This window comes from Bubalus bubalis, chromosome 12, assembly GCF_019923935.1.
Source record: "Bubalus bubalis isolate 160015118507 breed Murrah chromosome 12, NDDB_SH_1, whole genome shotgun sequence".
Lineage (NCBI taxonomy): Eukaryota > Metazoa > Chordata > Mammalia > Artiodactyla > Bovidae > Bubalus > Bubalus bubalis.
This window is the reverse complement of record NC_059168.1, coordinates 37,987,521-38,012,816: the sequence shown is the minus strand read 5'-3', so window position 1 is coordinate 38,012,816 and position 25,296 is coordinate 37,987,521. Positions and strand designations below refer to the sequence as shown.

At 38.0% G+C, this 25,296-nt stretch overlaps 1 protein-coding gene across 5 annotated transcripts in view; it reads left to right on the top strand.

Annotated features, from left to right (window-relative positions):
• The window catches only part of EFEMP1 (EGF containing fibulin extracellular matrix protein 1), a 72,611-nt gene extending 47,669 nt beyond the window's left edge, over positions 1-24,942 (top strand). For 3 of the 5 annotated variants that reach the window (XM_006068865.4, XM_025261052.3, XM_006068864.4), the window contains exons 5-11: positions 7,119-7,241; positions 11,195-11,314; positions 12,248-12,367; positions 13,593-13,712; positions 18,027-18,150; positions 18,231-18,426; positions 24,313-24,942. In XM_006068865.4, the coding sequence (XP_006068927.1) occupies positions 7,119-7,241; positions 11,195-11,314; positions 12,248-12,367; positions 13,593-13,712; positions 18,027-18,150; positions 18,231-18,426; positions 24,313-24,474 (965 nt within the window). In that variant the 3' untranslated portion in view covers positions 24,475-24,942. Of the gene's footprint in view, positions 1-7,118; positions 7,242-11,194; positions 11,315-12,247; positions 12,368-13,592; positions 13,713-18,026; positions 18,151-18,230; positions 18,427-23,363; positions 23,520-24,312 lie in introns of those variants that run through there. The other 2 variants (XM_025261053.3, XM_006068867.4) reach the window with 2 other exon arrangements.
• The last annotated feature ends 354 nt before the right edge of the window (positions 24,943-25,296 follow it).

The window sequence follows — 25,296 nt, the reverse complement described above, 5'->3', positions numbered from 1 at the left end:
GATAATTTCAGAAGGGTGAAAAGCTAACTAGAACTGGGCATTTGTCCCAGATAAATCTGATTCCAGTACTATTAAAGAAGCAGCAAGGGAAATAGAAAGTCTTTGACAAAAATTGTTGATAATTGGCTAAGGACTGGGGAGGGAAACGGAAGACTTGGAGAGCTATGAATGTTACTCTGATGGAGCAGAAAGATGCAAAGGAGGATTCAATGCCCTAATGATTAACAACACTCTCTTTAATTCTAAGAAAAATTGTATATATAATATATTATAAGAAATATATATATTTTTTATATGTGTGTGTGTGTGTGTGTGTGTGTATACAGTAGAACTTCTACTCTCCAGAACTATCCAGAAAGAAATAAGCCTTTCTGGAGACCTAAATTACAGAAGCAAAAGAGAAATCTTTCTTGACTCCAAGATTTCTCTGTTCTGTGTTACCTTGAGCAGGTCACTTACCAACCTACATTTCAGTGGCATCCTCCTGCCTCATCCAATAATTGTGGATAATGAGACCATTATTCTACAGGATTGTTATTAGGATAAAATCAGAGGCTTGTAGGTCTTATTTCCTAAACAAATAATAGATGTTTAAATACTATTAAATATTTACCTATTTTTACAGTAGTTAATTTTAGAATTTTAACAAATTTGTATATGAAGTCATATAAAATATTACACATCTTATCCTTAATCAGATTTCAGTCAACATAAATATAATGCCTTGATTACTCAGGATATCACTATCAATAGCCATTAATGGATGAAACAGCAGTAAAATAGCAATGCCTCAGCACTTGCTAAAATAGATGCTACCTTCCAGGATCGTATTGAAAAATAAGATTAATATCCAAAACAACTGTAAGATCTTCACCCAATGAATCTCTTTTCTTCAAAAAGTTTCATAGATTAAGTAGAAAGTGTACTTTGCTGGGAACTAATTTATTATCCTGTCACTATAGAAAAAAAAAGAAGGAAAAAAGAAAAGAAAGAAAGGGGGAGGGAGAGAGGGAGAGAAGAAAGCAGCCAGGAGTAAAGAAACTCCTCCTTACAGCAAATATGAATTTTAACCTTTTACTACTACTTCATTCCATTTATGAGATTAAATTAGTATTGTTGGTAAAGACATAATAAGGTTTTAGAGCCACAAAGATCAAGAAATAGCAGCAACTTGAATTTAACCATTACCTTTACTTTGCTGTTAAATAATATTTACAGTGGCCACTCGGAACTAGTAAAGATCTGGTTATTTTACTCTAAGGATTTATGGTCTGGAATTAAAAAGATGTATTTTGAAAATTCTGAACTTTTAAAAATCTGTGCATATCATTAAGGACAGACAGTCCATTTTATAGACAGAGAAACAGAAAAGGAATTGATGTCATGGCCCTAGATCACAGAGGCAGTGACAGAATAAAAATAATTTCAGTCCCTTATTTCTATTTCAGTGCATTCTCATCAAATACAACATCTGGTGAATGGTGGCTTATTCCAAAGTAGTTATAAATTATTCCCTTAATGTAAAGCAGCATAAGAAAAGTATAAGTGGTAGTATAGAACGTTTAAGGTACACAAAATCTTTGCCCATGAAAACACACTGAAGTAACTCCATGTCGTGGTAAGTTATCAAATTATGGAAAGAACATTGCAAAGATTAAAATGTTGCATAAGAGAGAGAAAGCAGCATGAGTCAGGGGTTTGGGAAATATGAGTCATACTGAAGGGCAGGAGCCAAAAACATAGAGAATGAGGGCCTAAGCAGGGACTTAATGGACACCACAGAGATGTGGACACAGTTGCCTCTACTAACTCTGAGAGAAAACCAAATATGCAGTTCCATAGACTGGGGATCAGTGCGATAAAAAGGCTAGGAGTGAGAGCTGAGCGAAGATCAGCTGGATTATTTAACACAGTGATGATGCCAAAGTCAGCAAGAGAGGGACCTACAATAGTATAAATCACTAGAAGGGAGAGTGTGGGCACATTTTTGAAAAATGAGGGAATCACCAAATATTGCCATTAGCTATTCTTAATACATTAGAATGATGAAATGTGAGTTGATTTATGTGTCGTGATATTTTAGGAAGCACATTCTATTATTTTGTACTTTGGTAATGTTTACATTAGGCTGTGTCTACATAGTTCAGAGCTGCTCCCTGTGGTGTTCAATCTAAACTCTAATCACACCTTTACTCTGTGCTCTGTGCCGTGCTCAGTCGTGTCCAACTCTTTGCAACCCCATGGAGTGTAGGCCACCAGGCTCCTCTGTCCATGGGATTTTCCAGGCAAGAATACTGGAGTGGGTTGCCATTTCCTCCTCCAGGATATCTTCCCAAGCCAGGGAGCAAACCCACGTCTCTCGCATCTCCTTATTGGCAGGTGGATTCTTTACCACTGTACCACCTGGGAAGCCCAATCACACCCTAAGGCCTTGAATTTTGCTCATGACTTGAGTTACCATTTTATGAGTGCCTTTAACCAGGCACTGCACCAAACTCCTCATACACAGTACCTCCAGCCATGCTGACTCCAGCTGGCTGCCGTTCTTCTCATGCAAACCACTTCTATCTTATCAGAATTTTCTAATGTGATCTCCCTTCTGCCTAGAAATAGCCTCCTATTTCTTTTTCTTTTTAAATTTTTTTCACATGTGTTGTTTTATTTATTTTTGGCTGTGCTGGGTCTTCATTGCAGCACAGGCTTCTCTCTAGCTGCAGTGTGTGGGCTTCTCATTGCAGTGGCTTCTTTTGTTGTGGAACACAGGCTTTGGGGTGTGTGGGCTTCAGTGGTTTGCAGCTTCTGGGCTCTAGAGCACAGGCTCAGTAGTTGTGGCACATGGGCTTAGCTGCTCCATGGCATGTGAGATCTTCCCCTGACCAGGGACTGAAACCATGTCTCCTGCATTGGCAGGCAGATTCTTTACCACTGAGCCACAAAAAAACCCCTAGCCTCCTATTTCTGCCAATCCACATACCTTACCTTTTTCAAAATGCAGCTCAAAATTCACCTCCTTGGGCCAGCCTTCCACCTCTGATGCTGCCTTTTTCTTCCTAGCTTCTGTATTTCTCTACTCTGTTACTTTATAGCCATTTCCATTTGCTGACATTTTGGTGTGTTTCTTACATTTTACCTGTTACTCTGTCTTGTAAATGTTTAGTTCTGTGAGATAAAACACTGACCCTACTTTCTTTAAACTATAGGCATCCATTCTTAGCAAACAACCTTGATTCATTCATCCATTTATTGAACAATTATGTTTTGAAAACCCATCATGTTTCATGCACTCTGTAAGATTCTAGGAATACAGGAAAAAAGTAATACATAGACCTTGTCCTCAAAGAACTTGGTTTCAAGGCCCAAGAACCATGATAACTGTCTACCTAAAGAACCTACTGAGCTGAACTGTCAAAGATAACTTAGAAATAGTTTAAAAACAACACAAAAACTCCTCTCCCCAGAGTACTGTTTCCTAGATTATCAGGGAAACTGTGGCTGACCTGAGTAGTTTCCCTTATGAATAAAGAATTGCTTTTGCCAGTAAGGTATTCCCACCACAGAGGACTTTTATAAACATACCTGGGAAAGCCAGGTCTGCTGGTGCATCTGCACAGAGATGGATATTCTGCTTTGAGTTTCTAGCATAGTAATATATTTTAGATGCATACAAGTAGAAAAGATAAGCATAAAAGAGTGTAACAATGTAAAATTATTTTTGCATGATTTTGTATAGATGTGTGAATAAACAATAACAGGATCTCAAAGAACAACTTTCAAATTAATAAAAACCATGTTATTTAAATAAACCAACAAATTTACAGTCTTATTGAAGATAGTTCAGAGAAATCTGGTCTAGCTACACATCCTTCAGCATTACATAACTTGCAAAGAGCAAAGGAGATAAATATTCTAAACTCGAGTCAGAAAAGCCATAAATGAAAATGTAGCCTGTTCATTTACTAGCAGATGGCAGCTCAAGGTATAAGATGAAGCATCCATTCAACTCCTTTGGAATAATTTCTTGAAGGGGATTTCATGCAACTGTGTTTTATTAAATTTCAGGGAGTTTTCCCATCTGAAAGAATTAAAACTAAAAGTGAATCCAGGTAAGTAGAAAGTATATTAAAAATATCACCAGTCAACCCTAGGTGAGGTAAATCCTGTTTCAGTTTTGTTTGTTATTGACAGAGAAAGGAATATAGTGGCAGTAGAGATGGTGGCATTTTATTTGCTTTTTGGGTTTTTTTTAATTAAATTACTTTAATTCACCTAATACTTTTTTTTTTTTTTTTTTAAATTTTATTTTATTTTTAAACTTTACATAACTGTATTAGATTTGCCAAATATCAAAATGAATCCACCACAGGTTTACATGTGTTCCCCATCCTGAACCCTCCTCCCTCCTCCCTCCCCATTCCATCCCTCTGGGTCGTCCCAGTGCACCAGCCCCAAGCATCCAGTATCGTGCATCGAACCTGGACTGGCAACTCATTTCATACATGATATTTTACATGTTTCAATGCCATTCTCCCAAATCTTCCCACCCTCTCCCTCTCCCACAGAGTCCATAAGACTGTTCTATACATCAGTGTCTCTTTTGCTGTCTCGTACACAGGGTTATTGTTACCATCTTTCTAAATTCCATATATATGCGTTAGTATACTGTATTGGTGTTTTTCTTTCTGGCTTACTTCACTCTGTATAATAGGCTCCAGTTTCATCCACCTCATTAGAACTGATTCAAATGTATTCTTTTTAATGGCTGAATAATACTCCATTGTGTATATGTACCACAGCTTTCTTATCCATTCATCTGCTGATGGACATCTAGGTTGCTTCCATGTCCTGGCTATTATAAACAGTAATTCACCTAATACTTTTATTAAATTATCCTTCTTAGAAGGTAAACAAACCTGGCTCTTAAAAAAGAACTGGTCCAGGGAGCACAACTTTTATGTATGAAAGCTATTTAATGATATATTAATTCCACTGGAAATGTTAGCCTATTTATCAAAGAGAACTGAAGGACCAAAAAAAAAAAACGAATAGGAAGGAAATCACATCAGGAATGCGATGGGGTGGAGGCAGTTTGCAAAGGGATGTCTCAGAAAAAAAAGCCACAGTCACTGGTGAGGCCTCCTTTAGAAAATGCAGCAGCCAACCCAAGCCCTTGATCTTCCGCCAGCATGTACTGAGGAAACTTGCCACATCTGAATCTCACATTGCTGTATCTCTCAGGGCTGTTATCACTGCAAATGCTGGCAAATGTTCTTGACATAAAACAATAGGAATTCTGCTGTCATTTCTGTATTAGCGAGTCATAAAGCTCTGAAGAAACCCCAGTAGACATGTTTTCATCAAGTGCATATGAGAAAATAATAAAAGACACACCAAAAAAAGCAGATAATTTCAAAGAAAGATTGCTGTACCTTTGCATAGTGCCTAGAAAGAACAGAGTTGTAATCACTGATTTGAAAATAGCAATAAAAATTTTCAAAACAGACATAAAAATAATAACAAAAATTTTGCCAGAACTTTAAACCCGGATAATAAGAATTATGTAAGTGGATGCTTTTATAGGTTATTATCCAATAAACAGCCAGGCACCCCTCGGGGATTCTTTATCTCCCCTCCCTCTTTCTCTTGGAAAGAATCCCTCTTGTCTTTTCCACACCCAGCTAACCAAAGCTGATATCTGAGGACAACTCTCTTATAACCTGAGCTTCCTACATTAATATACTGGGTAGTGTAAGTGCAGCAATTATGCTTGAAAATAAAGGAAGATGAAAGGCAATACACCCGGGGCAACTCTCTGTGCCTCTTAAAGGGAAGGCAGGATTTAGGAATAAATTCTAATTACTGATGGTTCATTTTTAGTACTGACTTTTGGCCCACTATTTCCTCCAAAGCACTTCCATGGGTCTACCACAGTGATGGTTCAGACACCCCAAAACCTCTCTCAGTTTTTATGCAAAGTCTATCATCTAGGAATTACAAATTTTAGATATTTTTAAATGAAGCTTAGAGTCTTCAGTTGTTGAAGAATGCCAAAATTTCATAATCTTTTCATCTGTGCTATTTAACCTCATAAATATGAGAGATTCAAATGAATGCAAAGGTGATGTGGAGAAGGCAGAACTAAATTTCACTTATAAATTATTCCAACATGAGTGCACACACACAAATCCACATCATATTTTTCCCCAGACTTTAAAGTTTTTATTTTGTATTGGGGTAGAGCCGATTAACAATGTTGTGGTAGTTTCAGGTAAACAGTGAGGGGACTCTGCCATGCATATACATGTTGATCTCAAACTGAACATTTTTTTACTTTCCAGAACTAAATCTACCTACTCCTTAAGGTACATTTAGTAAATTATTCCAAGATGTGAAATGCTTTGGTAAAATATGTATTTTAAACTACACCAGCCTATCTCTCCTAAAGAAATATGATTAAATTTAATCCCTTTTATTTTATAATCTGCTATGAAAAGTTTATTCATCCATGTTATGCTAAAGTTTACAATAAAAAAAAACAGCAACAAGCAATGCATAATATTAAAGCTTGATTTTTACCTAGGTATTAGGCAGATTTTTAGAGATTGGTCACTAGAAATTATTTCAAATATGATATATTGGGTGGAAAACCAAGTATCATACAATTTAACATTTTAAAACACCCAAAACAATACCATATATGCTAATGGGTGCATATATGTTCAATGAAAGTATAAAAAAAAAATCTCAAGGAAGGATTCACACCTACCAGGATGGTAGTAGGTGGGTGAATAAAGGGATGAGAATGAAGTAAAGCTTTGGTTACACCTCTAATGTTTCATTTCTTAACAAAACAAAGTGAGCTGAAGCATACATGGCAGAATATTAGCGTTTGTTAAATCTATTAATAAGTGATATACTGTGGCATCTCTGAAATTGCTTTCTGAACATTTGAAATAATTTATCATTTTAAGCATTTCCAATAAAACAGTATTACAGAGTAATGTTTTAAGAATAGAGTGAAAACTTGTTTTCTTTAAGAAAAGTATGGCAAAAAAGATGGAGGAAATACCAACATCTCCACAGTTGACTCAAACTCTTTCTGTGCTGCGTGTCTTTATCAGACATAGACGAATGCACTGCAGGGACACACAACTGTAGAGCCGATCAAGTGTGCATCAATTTACGAGGTTCCTTCGCCTGTCAGTGCCCTCCCGGGTATCAGAAGCGAGGAGAGCAGTGTGTGGGTAAGTACAGCAGTGCAGTGAGCCAAGTCCTGTCTGGAGCATCTTAATTGTTTACCCCTCAGGCCTTCAAATCAAAGCACTCATCTTTATTTGCAGAACTATAATGCTTATTCTTTCATTGACTACCAACCCATTTTCCATATTAATTAGAAAAAAAACAACTTTATAGGTCAAGCATAGTCTGGATATCAAAGTGTCAGTTACATCTTAGACTAAGCAAAAGCAGAAGCTTAGGGTATGAGTGAGACCACAAAAGCAAAGAGGAGAATCATTTAAGTTAGTTATTTGGTGTCCTAGCTCTAAAACACTGATGCTGTGGGCTTCATTCACTAGGTTTTAGTGTAACATAGCTTACAGAGCAAATGTGTGCTGTGTGTGTGCTCAGTCACTCAGTCATGTCCAACTCTTTGTGGCCCCACGGACTATAGCCCCCCAGGCTCCTCTGTCCATGGAATTTTCCAAGCAGGAGTACTGGAGCTGGTTGCCATTTCCTACTCCAGGGGATCTTCCCAACCGAGGGATGGAACCTGCATCTCTTGCATCTCCTTTATTGGCAGGTGGATTCTTTACCACTGAGTCACCTGGGAAGCTCTATAGAGCGAATAGTAAGGTTCAAATCCCAGCTCCATCCCTAACTCACTTTGAGTTACTTAAATCCTCTGTGTCTCACTTCTTTCCTTTGTACTGTGGAAATAAAACCAGCCCCTATCTTAAGAGCTCATGTGCAGGAATGCTTAGAATGGTGCCTGGCCCTGGGTTGAATAGTTGTATGCCATCGTTATGTAATGAGTTAACAGACTTGTACTAAACATTCTTTATGTTACAAGTGGCTCCAGTACTAGAACCGCAACACGTGAGCCCTCCTTGAGAGCTCTACTTGAGCTCTCTGAGGGCAGGGGCCAGGTCTGGTTTGTGTCATTGTTGTCTCCCCAGTCCCTGAAGTCTGCCAGCCAAGTAGATGCTCAATGCATGCATTTTGAATGACTGGAAGAATACAATATGGGGAGGCTGGCAAATAAGAAGTCAACTAAAGTGTTCTGGGTGCAATCTTGAGGCCCAGCACTAGGATGAAACTCTGTAATTGACTCCCTTTGTCCACTGACTTACATACTTCCTCGTACCATTAGGTCAGTGAAGAGTTCTTATTTTCTCTTAGGAACAGAGGATAAAAATCTCTGGGGACAGGCAATGCCACATTCAGTTTTCACCAGTGAATGTGAGCTGTTGGTGTCAGGGTGTCTACTCTGAGCTTTCATAGGCCCTGGCCCTGCTCTCTCTGCCCTGGGGCTCTGCTAGGTGCTGGGGCTAGTTAGTCCAGTCTCTGATGAAGGACCAGGAATTTGCAGTGACTGAAGCTGTGATTTAGGAGAAAATTGTTTGGAAAAATTCATAGGCACCAAAGTTTTGCCCATTGTATTAGGAAAATAAACAACTGAAGGTATAATAAGTATAGAAAAAGAACAAACCCAGCCTACTATGGGAAGAATCAAAGCAAATAGAACATATAGTTAGAGCTCTTTATGATACAGTAGGAGATGTCCTTAAATTCAGATCTAATCATGTGACTTCCCTGCTGTTCCTCTCACGCCCAGAATCAACACTGCATTCCTCAATAGCAAATAAGGTCTTCCCCATCTTATCCTCGCCCAACTCTGCTGTGACAACACCCTTCTCCTGCCAAAACAATTACACTTTAGCTTTGTCCCAAGAGTTATAGTTCCCCAATACATCACACAGTGTCACACTTTGCTACCTCTGTATAAGCTTTCAGTACCAGAGACATACACTTCTGACAAACTCCTATTCAAATCTTAAATTCCAGGTCAAGGTCACTTCCTCTGGGAAGTGTTCCATGAGCTCCCCAAATATAGTCACTCCTTCTTCTATGCCAATAATTCTCAAACTTTGATGGATTCTTTTTGTAAATTTCTAACCTGTTATAGATCAATACTTCTATAGAGTACAATAAGAATGTTGCAGTAACACTAAATTGCTATTTCTAAACACATGCTCCCAATTTCTATACTTATTCATTGTGGACTGGTCCAAATATACCAGCAGTGGTCAGCAAGTCACGTGGAATGGTGCTCCCTCTATCTCTTGTACACTTTTCTATGTTTGATCTTATACTTCCACACAATAATTTGTTTTCATGCCTGCTTTCCACACAAGATGGAGTAGAATATACATATGATCATCATCATATGTTTAGCAGTGTAAACCTACACTGCCAACCACAATGCTAACAAATAACAAAGGTTCAATGAATGTTTACTTGTTGAAAAGACATGCACCATTTATTCATCAAATATTTACTGAGGGCTTACTGTGTGCTAGGTGCTGGACCACTGTGGTAAACAAACAGATTTTACAGAACCACGGCCCTCGTGGCGCTATTAGAAAGTACCACTTACATAACTTAGCTATTGATATTGTCATCTGGCTATGATACTAGGTACTAGGAAGAACTGTGCCACAACTGCTCTTAATTAGTATGAACTTTCCATTCGTTCAACTAATGTTTACTGAGCACCTACCATGCCAGACCCTATTCTAGGTATTAAGCACACAACAGACAAAAAATACTTTATCTCTACCTCATGGGGAGAAAATGGATCTTATTTTCCATGCATTATAGTGAGGAAGACAGACAAGAAGCAAATAAATACATAACACAATGGCAGGGAGTGTCACTGGCTACAAAGAAATATAAAGCAGGATTAGGGGGTAGATGGAGCAGAAGTTATTTTATATGGATGGACAGAAATGGCCTCCCTGACATGACATCTGATCAGACAGATAAATAAATTAGGAGGGAAGCTATGTGAACATTGTTATTGTTTATTTAATATTCAAGTTAAATCACATATATTTGCAGCTTATTCATAATAGCTTCCATTTGTTTTTGCCTGTTTTGTGCAAGGAAGTTCGCCTGTATCATCTCATGTTATCCTCCCAACAACCCTACCACATTGTTGTATTATTACTCACAAAAGAGGAAATGGAAGCTCTGAGAGGTTAAGACCAAGCTAGTAAATGCTGGAACAAAGACTTAAACTCAGGTTACCTCGTGGTACACTACCTACTTGAGCACTCTGCCTCCCACACTTGTAGTTATTAAAATACCAGAAGAGTTCAGCAGAAAGTTATGTTTTGTTTTCATTTTTCCCATAAGATAGTATCATTGCATTGATAGTATATAATTATTATTTTAAATTACACATGCCATATTTGAGTTGTCACAAAGTGTACAGTTGTAAATTAATGAAATTTTATTATGCTTCTAAAATATTAATTCCGTTCTACAAGTTCTCAATTGAGCATTTTATAGTTGGAAATATTTATATGAGGACACAGGCTGGAACACTTGATCAGTGTGTCAGAAGGGCACTCTCAAAAAGTAACTTGTTTAGTATCCCATTCCTTCCACAGCATTCTTTCACTTGATTCTCACAGAAACTTCACAAGATACACATAGCAAGCATTACTGTCTAATATGGAAGAAAAAACGAACTACTGAACATTTGAGTGACTTCACCAAGGTCACCAGCTGAGCAGCAGCCTCCTTTCTTAGTTTTATACTATATCTCAATTCTTCCATAGTTCTTTTCTACTTCTTTAATTATAAATAACCTTTTATATTCCCAGCCTTACATTCTCACTTATATGTGAAATAGTCTTAATTACTTTTCCCTCTTTAAATCTCAACCCATCCAGCCAGGTTTATGAAGTGTTTGTTCTTAACATCTCATTTAGCTACAGAGAGCATACAAAAGTATATTTAAAGCACAGATACCCTAATATTTTTAAAAAGAAAAATAATTACTTTTAAAATGAGGTCTCCAGGTTTTCTAGATAATGCTCTGCTGAGAACTTGAGATTAAACAGATCAATAATAGTAATTTGGATAGTCGGTAATTTGGTTCTCTTTGCGTGTGTGCTTAATAACCTAGATGTAGACGAATGCACCATCCCTCCATATTGCCACCAAAGATGTGTGAACACACCAGGATCATTTTATTGCCAGTGCAATCCTGGGTTTCAGTTGGCAGCAAACAACTATACCTGTGTAGGTAAGTCTTCTGGAAACAGCCAACCAATTTCTGTCTTCCCAGCAGTATCTCCAGTTTTCTATATTCATGGTTTCCATCAACTTCCCCAAAGCTGAAAGGACAGTAACCAATCTGGTTTTTAAAAACACATCAAGATGTAAATGGAAAAAAATTTTAACTTTGGTTTTAGTTCTCCTCTGTGACAGTATTAAAAAAAGGTTTTAACTATAGATTGATATACACACCAGTTAGTCAACAGTGTGTGATACAAACACTGAAGGTGCCAAAGGGGTTACTACAAGTTCAGATACATAAACTTTCTGCTGAGAGTGCATCTGATTTTCACATGCTTCTCCTACCCTTTCAGAATGCAATGTCACGGCACACAATTTTAAGATTGGCATGACATGGAAAAAATCTAGTGCAGGAAAAATGCCTTTTCACAATATTTTCAGTGCCTTAGAGCATTGCAAAACTCTGTATGGGTCTCAAAGGCTTATGTTATAATTGTAATGGAATTTAACAGGACCCATTTAAAAAGTAATAAATAGCACAGATAAATCTTCACTACAGCATGCTGAGAGACCGTATCAGTATGTGTCTTATATCAATTATTTATAGACTTGGCATTCTGCATTTGAACAATAAAAGAAAATAGATATTGGAATGTATATTTATTAGAACCATTAAATTCTTTTGGAAAGATTCATCAAACACCAAACTAACCATCATTCCCAGGAAAAAAAATATTCTGGTATTTCTGAAAGTACATGACAGATGTTTGAAGTTGTTCCAATAAATATGAGACCTGAATGGATGTTCTCCAGTGAGCTTCTGCAAGGCAAAGAATCCAGCTAGGGAATTACTCACTTATCATCAGATGACATAGGTACAAAAGAGCAAGGCTATGTTTAAAGACATAAATATGTAAGTGTGTATGACCTTGCCTTTCAGATATAAATGAATGTGATGCCAGCAATCAATGTGCTCAGCAATGCTACAACATTCTTGGTTCGTTCATCTGTCAGTGCAATCAAGGATATGAGCTAAGCAGTGACAGGCTCAACTGTGAAGGTAAAATATTATCCAAATAATTGGTAGTAATAGCACAGTTCCTGTCTTTGCTGTTGCTTTATCCAAGTATATACCTGTTTAAGAAAGCAAATTTTTATTATGTTCTAAAATCCAGTTAACTTAGTTCACTTATAACACTGTCTTTTTAGTATGTTATCAAAAGAAAGAAGAAAAAATAATTGAAATACTAGATGTAGGCTGGGTCTGATAATTAGCAAGGGTACTCTAGTATCTTGCTTCTCAAGTGTGATGGGCCAGCAGAACTGGCACCTCTTAGGGGCCTGTGAAATTGTAGACTCTCACGCCCCAGCCCAGACCTACTGAATCAAATTCTGTGTCTAATGAGAATTCCAGGGGACTAGTGGCATATTTAAGTTCAAAAGTAGCTGATTGCATGTCAGGAACACTAGAATAGAAACCAAAAGATCTGGCCCTAGGCATCCCTGCCACTGCATGCTCAGGGCACATTTCTTAAGGTGCCTTCATTTCACTCTCCACATGATCAAGAAGAGGGCCATTTAACTGAAGGATCACCATCAGAGTCCACTGCACATGCTCGCTCCACTGTGTACTTCAAATGGCCTAAGACATCCTGAGGGATGGCATTGACACTTCATGCTCTTGACTTCCTCACAAACTGTCCCAGCTTTACTTGGGGCCACAAAGATCATACCCTACACAGAGAGGCCTCCCATCATGCCACTGCGCTCAAAACCAAAAGGGGCTGGCTCTGGACAGCTGCCTCTGCCCTTCTGAGCAAACTATAAGAACAGCACCATTGAGAAATGCAAAGCCTTCTGCCAGGGCATCAACCTCTAGAAGCTAGCACAGGGATGAAACTTGGAGTTCAAAACTCAGATGAACTTGGAAGCAGAGCCACCCAATTTCTGAGAAGGCAAATATGAATCTGCATCAAGGGTGGGTCTGCCAAGCACAACACGAGGATCATCAACCACAAACCACTTCTTTCAGTCTGCTCAGCTAGGATGGTTAGTTCCAGGATTTGCCAAAGTGTCAGCAGTAATTGAGTAAAACTGATGGTAAGAAAATTCTCTGCTCTGTGAAGTTCCATGAGAACTAAGCTGATATTGTTAGAACTTGCATTTGAGCCTCTTATAAAGTATTGCATTTCTGTTTCAGAGATCGCAATGTTTGAAAAAAAAATACCAAAATAATAACATGTAAGTATTCAACTCTATGTTGTTGCTTTTGTCTGGTTCAACAGACATTGATGAATGCAGAACCTCGAGCTACCTGTGTCAATATCAGTGTGTCAATGAACCTGGGAAATTCTCATGTATGTGCCCCCAAGGATACCAAGTGGTGAGAGGTAGAACATGTCAGGGTAAGTTTATTGTTTTCAGATCTGTTAAGTTTTAACCAAGAAAAGCAGGGAGGAAGTATTGGAATCTCTACCACAGACTCTCGTTTTTTACAATTTGAGCTCTTTTTTCCCTTGTTGATCATGAGACATGCACACCTCATAAAGAGGATATTTAGTGTTATCTTTCTTTGAAATTTAAAGTCATAATTTTTTCTTAAAATAGAAATAATTTTAATATAATATTAATATGCCTTCTAAATAGCCTACATAGTTCCTGTGATATACATCTTCTAATCATCCACCAAAAATGATTCAATTATTAAAATATTTTGCCATGAATTTCAGTATAGAACATAAGCTTAATGCGTGGTTAGGTGTACCTCAAAAAGATCTCAATTCTCTAAAACACTAGGATTATAAACTGGATAGTAATAAGTGGTGACAAAATCAGCATCATGTGTATTAAATGTGCCTGAATTCTTCAGTTAAAAAAAAAAAAAAACTATTAATCCAAAAATAGCTAATGTCTTTCAATACAGTTTTAAAATAAATATTCAGGTGGTCTTCATAGTGACATATAGGTAGAAAAGATGCAGCTCCTACATAGGATGATTTCAGAATTTCTCTGAGAGATTTGAAAATCCTAGAAAAATTGGTACAAACACGTTTATATAAATAAGTGAAAAAAATGACTGAATTTGAAGACACAAAATCTGTTGAAGACCCAGCTATATGACATTCTATCCATACCATTTTAACAAACTATCAGACTTCTCTGAGCCTGAACTTTCTCATTTGGAAAAGGGAGTTGAGGGAATGAAATGGAATAATACACAGAAAAACTATAAACTATAAAGCCTGGAAAATTCAAGGTGTTTTTATGAAATTTACCTAGCAATATAAATGACCAGTAGCAAATTTTTTCTAGGACAGTAAAATTTTGTTAAGAAAATATCTAGGAAAGGAGACAGGATTCTGAGTCTGCATCATGATTTTGCAGGGAAATATTAACTCACAGAAACATCTATTACCTGATAGTTTATAGCATGCATGTGATTATTCAACTAGAATCTAACCACAAAACATGAGCATAATCAGAATGTAGTTCATTACACAAGTAACATCTTTTTACCCTTTCAAGGTTACTAGAGACTCTGTAATGTTAATTGTGGAAAAACATTGCATTCCAAAGGTTTTATTTTCTGAACTCTAATTGAGACTTTTAACATGAATATTACATGCAGGAAAATGTTAGCCAGAGGGTTATCTTAACCAATATCCCTGGAGCCCTTCAAACAAATATCTATGTGTTTTTCTAATCATAAATGGACTTGATACCCAGCAAAAGACAGAAACAAGTTAACATTCAGTTACCTGCCTACTTTATGGAAACATTTATATCTGTTATGATGAAAGGTGAAATGCAGTGGAATTGCAAATAAGGGATTCATCAGTGTTATACCTTGAAGAATATTTGTTAAACTAAAACATTTTTTGTGAAGGAGACCATTCTTTTAAGGTATACAACAATAGGTTTACCCCACTGAAAGCATCCCTTCCCAACAGTCCACAGGTTAAATTAATACCAAAAGAGTTTCGATTCTCACCTTCCCCTAAAAAGTTTATTTGGGGGATGAAATAACTGTTCTCATTTCCACAGACTTGCAAAAATGAAAACTCTCTGTGTATGTGCTGGTTGGTGTGGGGAGGGGAAGGGGACAGTGGTGAGGAAGAGAAACAGAGAGAGAGACAGAATACTCAGATACACAGACACACTCATAAAATATTTTAATACTATTAATCATTTCTGAAAAACCCTCCAAAATGATTAAGGAGCTGATTATGCTAGGCTGTAAATTACTGGAAGTAATAAATAAAATTATTACATAAAGTTTCCTTTTGCCGCTTTTGAACTCCATATAACAAACCAGTCTTGTAGCTAACTAAACAGCATCTTTATTTTTCAAAAAAGTGAAAATATTGAAAGGACAAGTCAGCTGTGATTTCTTCTGAGGAATCTAAGTTCTTTCTTTAGCCATAGCCAGTCCAAAAGAAGATACTTTTTGTAACTGACTCTTGGAAACTGCATGGCTTTTCCAGTCTCCTCTTGGGTTCCAGAGAGCTCTTGCCAGTTTGGAAGCTAAAAGAAATTTTTTTTCTCCAAAGACAAAGAATGGAATTATTCTCATTTAGAGGATGCAGTACCTTGTGGTGGAAAGATGCCTGTCACTATCTGTATACATTTGAGTCAGCCACTTAACCCTTATTTGTTTTTCCTTCATGCCACATAGAGATATCTTTCTATCTCCACATGTTGTGTGAAGAGCAACTTAGTTTAGTTTCAGTCAGTCAGTTCAGTCACTCAGTAGTGTCCAACTCTTGGCAACCCCATGAACCACAGCATGCCAGGCCTCCCTGTCCATCACCAACTCCCTGAGTTTACCCAAATTCATGTCCATTGAGTCAGTGATGCCATCCAACCATCTCATCCTCTGTCATCCCCTTCTCCTCCTGCCCTCAATCTTTCCCAGCATCAGGGTCTTTTCAAATGAGTCAGCTCTTCACATCAGGTGGTCAAAATATTGGAGTTTCAGCTTCAACATCAGTCCTTCCAATGAACACCCAGGACTGATCTCCTTTAGGATGGACTGGTTGGATCTCCTTGCAATCCAAGGAACTCTCAATAGTCTTCTCCAACACCACAGTTCAAAAGCATCAATTCTTCAGTGCTCAGATTTCTTTATAGTCCAACTCTCACATTCAGTTTAATATTTGCTAAAATCCAGGTGCCTCCAGTGCATTCATGCTATGTGATAAAGGGATAAAAAGATGTGCACAATGGCGCTTACCCTCCAGGAGAGTACAAGCTAATAGAAGGATTGAAACAAACATGCAGATTTCAATAATGCAAAGCAGAAACCAATAAAGGCCCCAAAAGAGGAAAAATGAGATATAAGAATTCAGAGGGAAGAAAGATATCACATCCCAGCAACTAGGCCATGACTGTCTTGTTAATAAGAATTCAGTAAATTATTTATGGAATAAGTAAATTAACGAATGAAAATATCTGATTGTGTGGAAGGAATGATTCAGAAAAGACTTATATCGGATAAACTTATCACTATTCAAATGTAAAGGAAGGCACACATAAGGATATGCATAATATAATTTTTGTCATTGTTGTAATGGTTCTCTGGAGAAACTGTTCTCTCAGATGTCATCTGGGAACTCTTGATTCCCAAGTTTAAACTCAGTCTTTGTCCAGCCTGACCTTTCCACAACCCTCCTTCCTGAGACTCTCTCTTGTTCTGACCTCCTTGAAGTGCATTTTCCTGGGTTGCTTCTCACTGCTGACAGCCCCTTCCTTAATTCCTCTTCTTCCCAATGATCTTTAAATAGCCACATTCTATGGGCTTCCCTGGTAGCTCAGCTGATAAAGAATCTGCCTGCAATGCAGGAGACCCCGGTTAGATTTCCAGTTTGAGAAGATCTGCTGGAGAAGGGATAGACTACCCACTCCAGTATTCTTGGGCTTCCCTGGTGGCTCAGCTGGTAAAGAATCTGCCCACAATGTGGGAGATCTGGGTTCAATCCCTGAGTTGGGGAGATCCCCTGGAGAAGGGAACGGCTACCCACTCCAGTATTCTGGCCTGGAGAATTCCATGGATTGTATAGTTCATGGGGTTGTAAAGAGTCAGACACAACTGAGTGAGTTTCACTTTCACATGCTGGAATGCTTCATAGCCTCATTTCTTTTCCTGTAAACAGCTTCTTAAGGACAGTGTAACCCACTCCCAGAGTACCAACTATCCAGCAGCATGCTACAACTTACTGAAACCACATTCTAGCTTTTCCCTCTCTTCAAGCTCATGAGCCTGACAATAAACTTCCATCTCCAGAGTTTTTGTTTGCTGCTTTCTCACCCTGGAAGACCCTCCCCACCTCCATGATAAAAATCCTATCTAACCACCACCTTTTCTAGGCCAAGTTGAGAGGGCTCCTCCTTCCTTCAGCCTTCTCTAATCCCCCAAGAAGTGGTGTCTTTCACTTTTATTTAAGCAAAGTCAGTGGCCTAGCATTTGGCTTTGAATTCAACAGATGAATAATAGATGCTTGATAAAATACAATGAAATGACACATATTAATCAGTTGAGAATGGTTTCACTACATCTGTTCTGAATTAAATGCAATGAATTCAGGTCCCACCAAGTTTTAGGTCTAAAATCAAATTAAACAGTCCAGATTCTCATATACCTCCTTCTGGTGGCAAACTGGCATCTGCCACTTAGGCAATTTACTTATATCAGTAAACTCTTTGACTCTGCATCTCTACAGATATAAATGAGTGTGAGACCACAAATGAATGTCGGGAAGATGAAATGTGTTGGAATTATCATGGCGGCTTCCGTTGTTACCCACGAAATCCTTGTCAAGATCCCTATGTTCTAACATCAGAGAAGTAAGAAAAACCAGAACTTTTGAAACTGAGAATCTTCTGATTTTACCAAGCCTAACAAGTGAATACTTTTGTCTCTGCAGCCGATGTGTTTGCCCAGTCTCAAATGCAATGTGCCGAGAACTTCCTCAATCCATCGTCTACAAATACATGAGCATTCGATCTGATAGGTCTGTACCATCAGACATCTTCCAAATACAGGCCACAACCATTTATGCCAACACTATCAACACTTTTCGGATTAAATCTGGAAATGAAAACGGAGAGTTCTACCTAAGAGTAAGTATCCTGAGGGCAGCCTTAGCAAACTTGGTTCAAGTTTGTTGTTGTTTGATAGTAATTCACTTGGAAAGAAAGCCAACATTTAAAGAGTTTTTATCTGCAGGCATTGTGTAAGGCCTTCCTGTATGCATTATTTCACAATCCTCTTGGTAATATTGATACTTGGTAAGATTAATATTTATCTCCATATTTTACAGAAAAGTGAGACCCAAGGAGATGAATTAGCTTCTCTAAAGTCACTCAGATAAAAATTACAGACTCTAACAGAGTTATATGTGACCACCAAAATACAAGCCTGCCTGCACACACACACACACACACACACACTAAATAGATACTACAAATCAGTGATAGCTATTTAATTGTACATAGAAAAACTAATTCTTACAGAACTTTTCAAAAACCCTGAATTCCTTATTGTTACATTCACAAGATTTGCACCAAAACTAAGACCCATAAATATCTGAGAAGTGACCCCAACCTCCCACCCTTGTACCATGTATACAACCAATAAATTGTACCATTCTTGCAAATTTCCAGGAAGACAATCTGAGGTCACCTTTATGTTTTCCTTTCCTTTCATTGCCTATATGAAATCTTTCTCTGAATTCTGCCATTTCTCTCTTCACAGTGTCCCCTGTGTTATCTTTGCTTCCTCATGTCCCTGACTCTCTTCCTTTAAACTGGCTCTTAGCACCTCTCTAATCCCTCCAAGGGTTTCCGAGCAGATCTTCCTGACTCCAATGCCTCAGCCTTCCAGTCCCCCTGCAAAATCTTAGCAAGTTCATTTTAGGTTAAAATTCTGACATTTTAAATATGGCTCACCACTTCATGTGAAAATGATGGCACCCCACCAACCAGTTTGCAGGGTTACGGTAACTGTTTCATGTTAAGGATGTTATTCATCCAGTTACAATTTTCTCAAAACTCCTTTGGGCACTCTTCATTTTTAATCAAATTTTAAGGTCAATATTTCATTTTGAGAATATGAAAAGTAAATTGGGAAATTCATCCTTGTGGTAAAGTTTACAGATTTTTAATGTTTACACATTTATCCTGTTCTTTGATATATTAAGTTCCCTTCCAGCTCTAGAATTATGTGATTGTGTTTCTTTGCCAGTAAATTAAAAATGATTAATTTCTCATGACCAACTTCTGAAGAGAAAAACCCAACCCAAATACAATCTGTTACTATTCTTTTTTCTAATAACTAAAAATAAACTTCTTTAACCTTTGATGCTTTAAATTTGAGATATAATAGATATTTATAAGAAATTTACTTTAAAGGAACTTCACACAGTTTAGATAATAACAATTTAATAATTTTAGCCCAAAGAAATCACATTATTTGTAACCCATGGCAACAAAATAAGTTAATTTAAAAATATTTTTCCATTTGGGACTCTTAGGTATAATTTAAGAAAAAAAAATTTCCTAGGAGTATCAACAGTTATGCAAAGTTCTTGCATATTTTTAATAAACATGGCATTATTAAAGTTTTATGATTCATATCAGTGCACTTATCATAAATACAGTATTTGTCTCAAGTAAAATCCCTTTTAATGAATGATATAAAACATTGTCAATTTTTGTAATCCCAGAGTTAAATACTACTATTTGAAAACCAAAAAGAAGCATTTAAAATCAAAAGGTATTTCAAGACTACTTCTTATCACATAATTCAAAAAGTAGTTGTATAAAATCCTACAAAATGTCTTCACTGAAATTCCACTTGTGCTGAGGCCATTTACAATCAGCAGGCATTAATTAAACACTTATTATATGCTCAGATCCATGCTAAGTGTATGTAATACACAGTTCCTTATATCAAAGGGCTTTAAATATTACTTTGTGGCATAGTTAACACCTATGAAAACAGCAGCAATGTTTAATTGTATTTAATTCCATGGCCCAAGACATCAAAGAATTAGGAGTCAAAGACAATTTCTTGAGAAGCATAAGACTGGACCTTATCCTTGAAAGAATCTGAGGGATATAGGATTTTATTTATATTCCTTTTGGGAGAATACTGAAAAAATCTTCTTCCTTAGAAAAGTGAACACATTAGAAAAAAGTAATACATTAAATTGAAGGTAGAATATCATCCTTCACCCACACCAACCAATATCCTTCCTCCCTTACTGAGACTTATTTTTCTTCACAACCCCTAGCACCACCTTCTGTAATATTTGTCTGTGTCACCTACTACAATGTGAGGGCAGTGAGCAGATACATTGTCTATCTGTTTACTTTTCCATGCACAGCACATAGAATGAATGGTACCTGGCATTTTGCAGGTGCTCAAAAATATTTTTAAATGAATGAATTAATTCGATCAACACCTTCAAGGTATCACTGTTACCTGTAAGAGGCAAGTACCATGCCAGGTTCTAGAGATACAGCAGTGAATAAAACCAAACCAGTTTTGGCCCCAGTGAGTCTTATGGTCAAGACATTGAACAAGTGTTCACAAGTGTGCTGAATGTTTAAACTGAACATGGCAAATTCCTCATGAGTACACTACATGTCAACCCTAACCAAGGTAGTGGTGGTCTGAGAGCTTCTTGGAAGTAGATTTAAACTGAAGACTAGCAGTTAGAGACTAGCAAATGGAAGCAATAAAAAGCAGACAAGTTGATCTACAACTCCAGGTGCTATAGGCAGAATGATTTGAGAGAAACCTGGAGAGATGAGCAGGGCCTATATCACATAATGCATGACAGACCATACTAAGGGTTTCAAGAAGAGGAATTGCTATCAGGTTTTCACACCCCACTCCAGTACTCTTGCCTGGAAAATCCCATGGATGGAGGGCCTGGTGGGCTGTAGTCCATGGGGTCGCTAAGAGTCGGACACGACTGAGCGACTTCACTTTCACTTTTCATTAAAAAAAAAAATCCTGGCTACACTGTAGAGCCTGGATTGAAGTGGAGCAAAAATGGAAATGGAAAGACCAGTAATTCAAAAGATGGGGGACTAGGGTAGTAGCAGTGTGTCCAAAAGAAGTGGACAGATTTATGATGATATACGAAGAACTACATGACTAGGTAAGCTGTTTTTTATGGGGAGGTGAAGGAGAATGAAACATCATGGATAACCTCCAAGTTTCTGTCTTGAGCAGCAATAGATGGTGGGACCATTTACTGAGACAAGGAAGAAGGAGTTAGTGTGGAGAGGAAGCCAAGGAGTTCAGTTTGGACATATGGAGTACTGGTTGCCTTGAGACTTCCAAGTAAATCTGAGTAGGGTATTGGATATGTGGGCTTGGAACTCAAAGTATAGACTTTTAAGCCACTGGCAGATATGTCATACTTGAAGTCATGGCTATGCATGAGCTCACTCAGGGAGAGTGTGTAGGGAGCAGGTGAGATCACTCAGAATTGGGCACTATTATAGTCATCCAGGACCTTAGCCTACAAATCTCTGGCCATGTCATCCCCCATGAACTTCAGCTTCATGTCACTCTGCCACCACCCCATAGCCACATGATGGACACGTTTATCATGCAGAACAGTTCCACACTAGAATCTTAGTCTCCAGTGATCCCCTCAGGGACCGAGTCTCCTTCTCCTTCATGCCCTCACTTTACTCTCAAAGTGATGTTGGTCCTCTGACCCCCATCCCCCCTTTTCTTACAGCCTATCAACTTCTAATTGGACCCTTGAACTACTGTCGTCAGCACCTCCAGTCCCCGTCCCGCAACCCTAGATCAATCCCATAATCCATATCTATTTTCATACCCACCTTGTCAGCACAGACTGGTAATATTTTAAATCTTCAGGGGTGTCCTCAGTATGCTCAACAATCCTATTACTTTCTTTTGCTCCTTCTTTTCAGTCGCTGATTGCAAATGTCCCCATACTCTTTAAGTACTTCAGTTCAGTTGCTCAGTCATGTCCGACTCTTTGCAACCCCATGGACTGCAACACACCAGGTTTCCTGGTCCATTACCAACTCCTGGAGCTTGCTCAAATTTCAAATTCATGTCCATGGAGTCACCCTTCATTTTCAGTAGGTGAACTCACCTTCTACTCTTCTGAAACCAACAGTCATGAATTATTTGAACTTATCATCCTATCCCTTGCAAATTTAACTCCATGTGTCCCCCTTCTATCTTTCTTGCTTGAATTTTCCAAAGACAGAATTTCACTTCTATCCATCAAGGCCAACTCACTCCTATATTCTTCATTCCATTTCCTTCAGGAACTTAGCCTATTAAATTCTAATTACATCCTACATATGCAACTTGTTTTCCCTCTAGATGTTGCCTCCTCTCTCTGTTCTCCCTTCCTAGCCAAGGTTCTTAAAGCATAGTCTGTAATCACAGTCTCTACTTTCTCACTTCCTAGTTACTCCTCTGCCTTCTATTCCCACTACCTTACTGAAATTGCTCTGGGAAAAAAGCCACCAACAGCATCCATACTGCTATATCCAGAGGCATTTTTTTAGTTCTAGTCACCCTCATCCTCCCCTGCTCTATTGGGCACTTCTTGCTGTTCATCTGTTTTCTACTTAATTATCTATTTCTTCTCAGCTTCCTTCGATGGCTTCTCTTCTGTCCATCCTTAAATGTTGGCCTCTCCCAGACCCATTATTATCATGTGTACATTTTCTCCCTTGGTTTAATGTCCATCTGTTGAAGTGACTGGGCTCCCCAGGTGGTGCTAGTATTAAAGAACCCGCCTGCCAATGCAAGAGACATAAGAGACTCGGGTTCCATCCCTGGGTCGGGACGATCCCCTGGAGAAGAGCATGGCAACCCACTCCAGTGTTCTTGCCTGGAGAATCTCATGGACAGACGAGCCTGGCAGGCTACAGTCCATAGGGTCACAAAGAGTCAGACACGACTGAAGCAACTTAGCACCCACACAGTTGAAGTGACAGCGAAAGTCCTAATCTGTTGTTTCTATCCCTGCCCTCCTCTTGGCACCCAGATCCATAGACCTACCTGCCTGCCTGTCCAAATTGATCTCTCTGGAGTCTACAGTGCCCATCATATTGTCCATCAAAATGAAAAACTGCATCTACTTCTCCAGAACATCCTTCTTTACAAAACTCCCAATTATTCTGGATGACTGTCCTCAGGCAATCAAAGGCCTTGCCTTAATGCTTCAGAGTCCCTCTCTTTTTCCCTGTGTGTATACACCTCTATGTGGACTTCCCTGGTGGCTCAAATGGTAAAGAACCTGCCTGCAATGCAAGAGACCAGAGTTTAATCCCTGGGTCTGGAAGATCCCTTAGAGAAAGGAATAGCAACCCACTCCAGTATTCTTGCCTGAAAAATTCCATGGACAGAGGAGCCTATCGGGCTGCAACCCATGGGGTCACAAGGAGTCAGACACGACTGGGCAACTAACACATACACATACATGTGCCTCTATGTATCTTCATGTAACCCTGCACATCCCTGCATATCTTAGCATTTGCCACATTCTATTGAAACTGTTTACATATCTCTTCACCTATTAGAATATAAACAGATCCACAATGGTGAGAAGTGAAAGGTGACAACTTTTTTTATCAGTCCAAAAAATATCAGATTCTCACATAAACTGCAGTCTCTATAATGAGTCATTCTCACTTGAACTGCAGTCTCTTACTGATATAACTACTCAATAAAAGTGAAGAGAAAAATTAACACAAAGAGATGAAAGAAAACAAAGAACTATCAAAAAAAGCATGTCCCTATATCTGAGACTAATGACTGTGTGGACAAGAGACAAGATTCAAGAAGGATTATAACCAAGAATGGACTGAGTAGTGACTTTAATCCTACCTCAGAATTCTTCCCCTAATTCTTATAAGGAAGTGTATTCACAAATAATAGAAACTCCAATAGAGGAAAAATTATTTTCTCACTCCCTCATTTTTCTTTCATTCTAGCAAACAAGTCCTGTAAGTGCAATGCTTGTGCTGGTGAAGTCGCTATCAGGACCAAGAGAATATATAGTGGACCTGGAGATGGTGACAGTCAACAGTATAGGAACCTTCCGCACTAGTTCAGTGTTAAGATTGACAATAATAGTGGGGCCATTTTCATTTTAGTGTTTTTAAAGAGTCCATTGTAGGCGTTTAAATCAGCCAAAGAATATTGTTATCTTAAAGCACTATTTTATTTATAGACATATCTAGTTCATCTACATCTATATACTGTACACTCATGAATAATTCAAACAATTACACCATGGTATAAAGTGGGCATTTAATCTGTAAAGATTCAAAGGTTGTCTTTCTTACTGTATGTAAATTAGACATTAATCCACTAAACTGGTCTTCTTCAAGAGAGCTAAGCATACTCTTTCTGGTGAAACTTGGATTCTTTTCTGGAAAAGTGGGACCACGCAATGATTGTCTTCTGTGGTGCTTAAGGAAACTTACCACAGCTCCACTGACAGTCTCATAAGGAGACAGTCACCATAACATTGAACAGCATGCAAGTTCAAGAAGGAGATTTTAACTGCTTTGTAAGAAAATGGAAAAAGTCAATAAAGATATATTTCTTTAGAAAATGAAGATATTTGTGTTGGTTTTTACTTTTATGATCAGTCTAAATGTAGTTGTTTATCACATAGTAACAAATCACTATCGCATAGTATAGTAGTTTCTATATTTTACATTTTTTCAGAAATTTTTGTTATGAATATAAACAAAAACAGTAAGCAAAGTTCCCCAAATGATTGAGATATCCCCTAGAAAATTATTATATTGCGAAATCTATGGGGAGGAGATGAGAAAACAAATTCATTTCTAAACCACTTTGGAGTTGACCAGAAGAAGCAAACTTGGTGTACTAGTCAGTTTGAGTTGCTATAACAAAATACTGTAGACTAACCGAGTGGCTTATAAACGACATACATTTATTTCTCA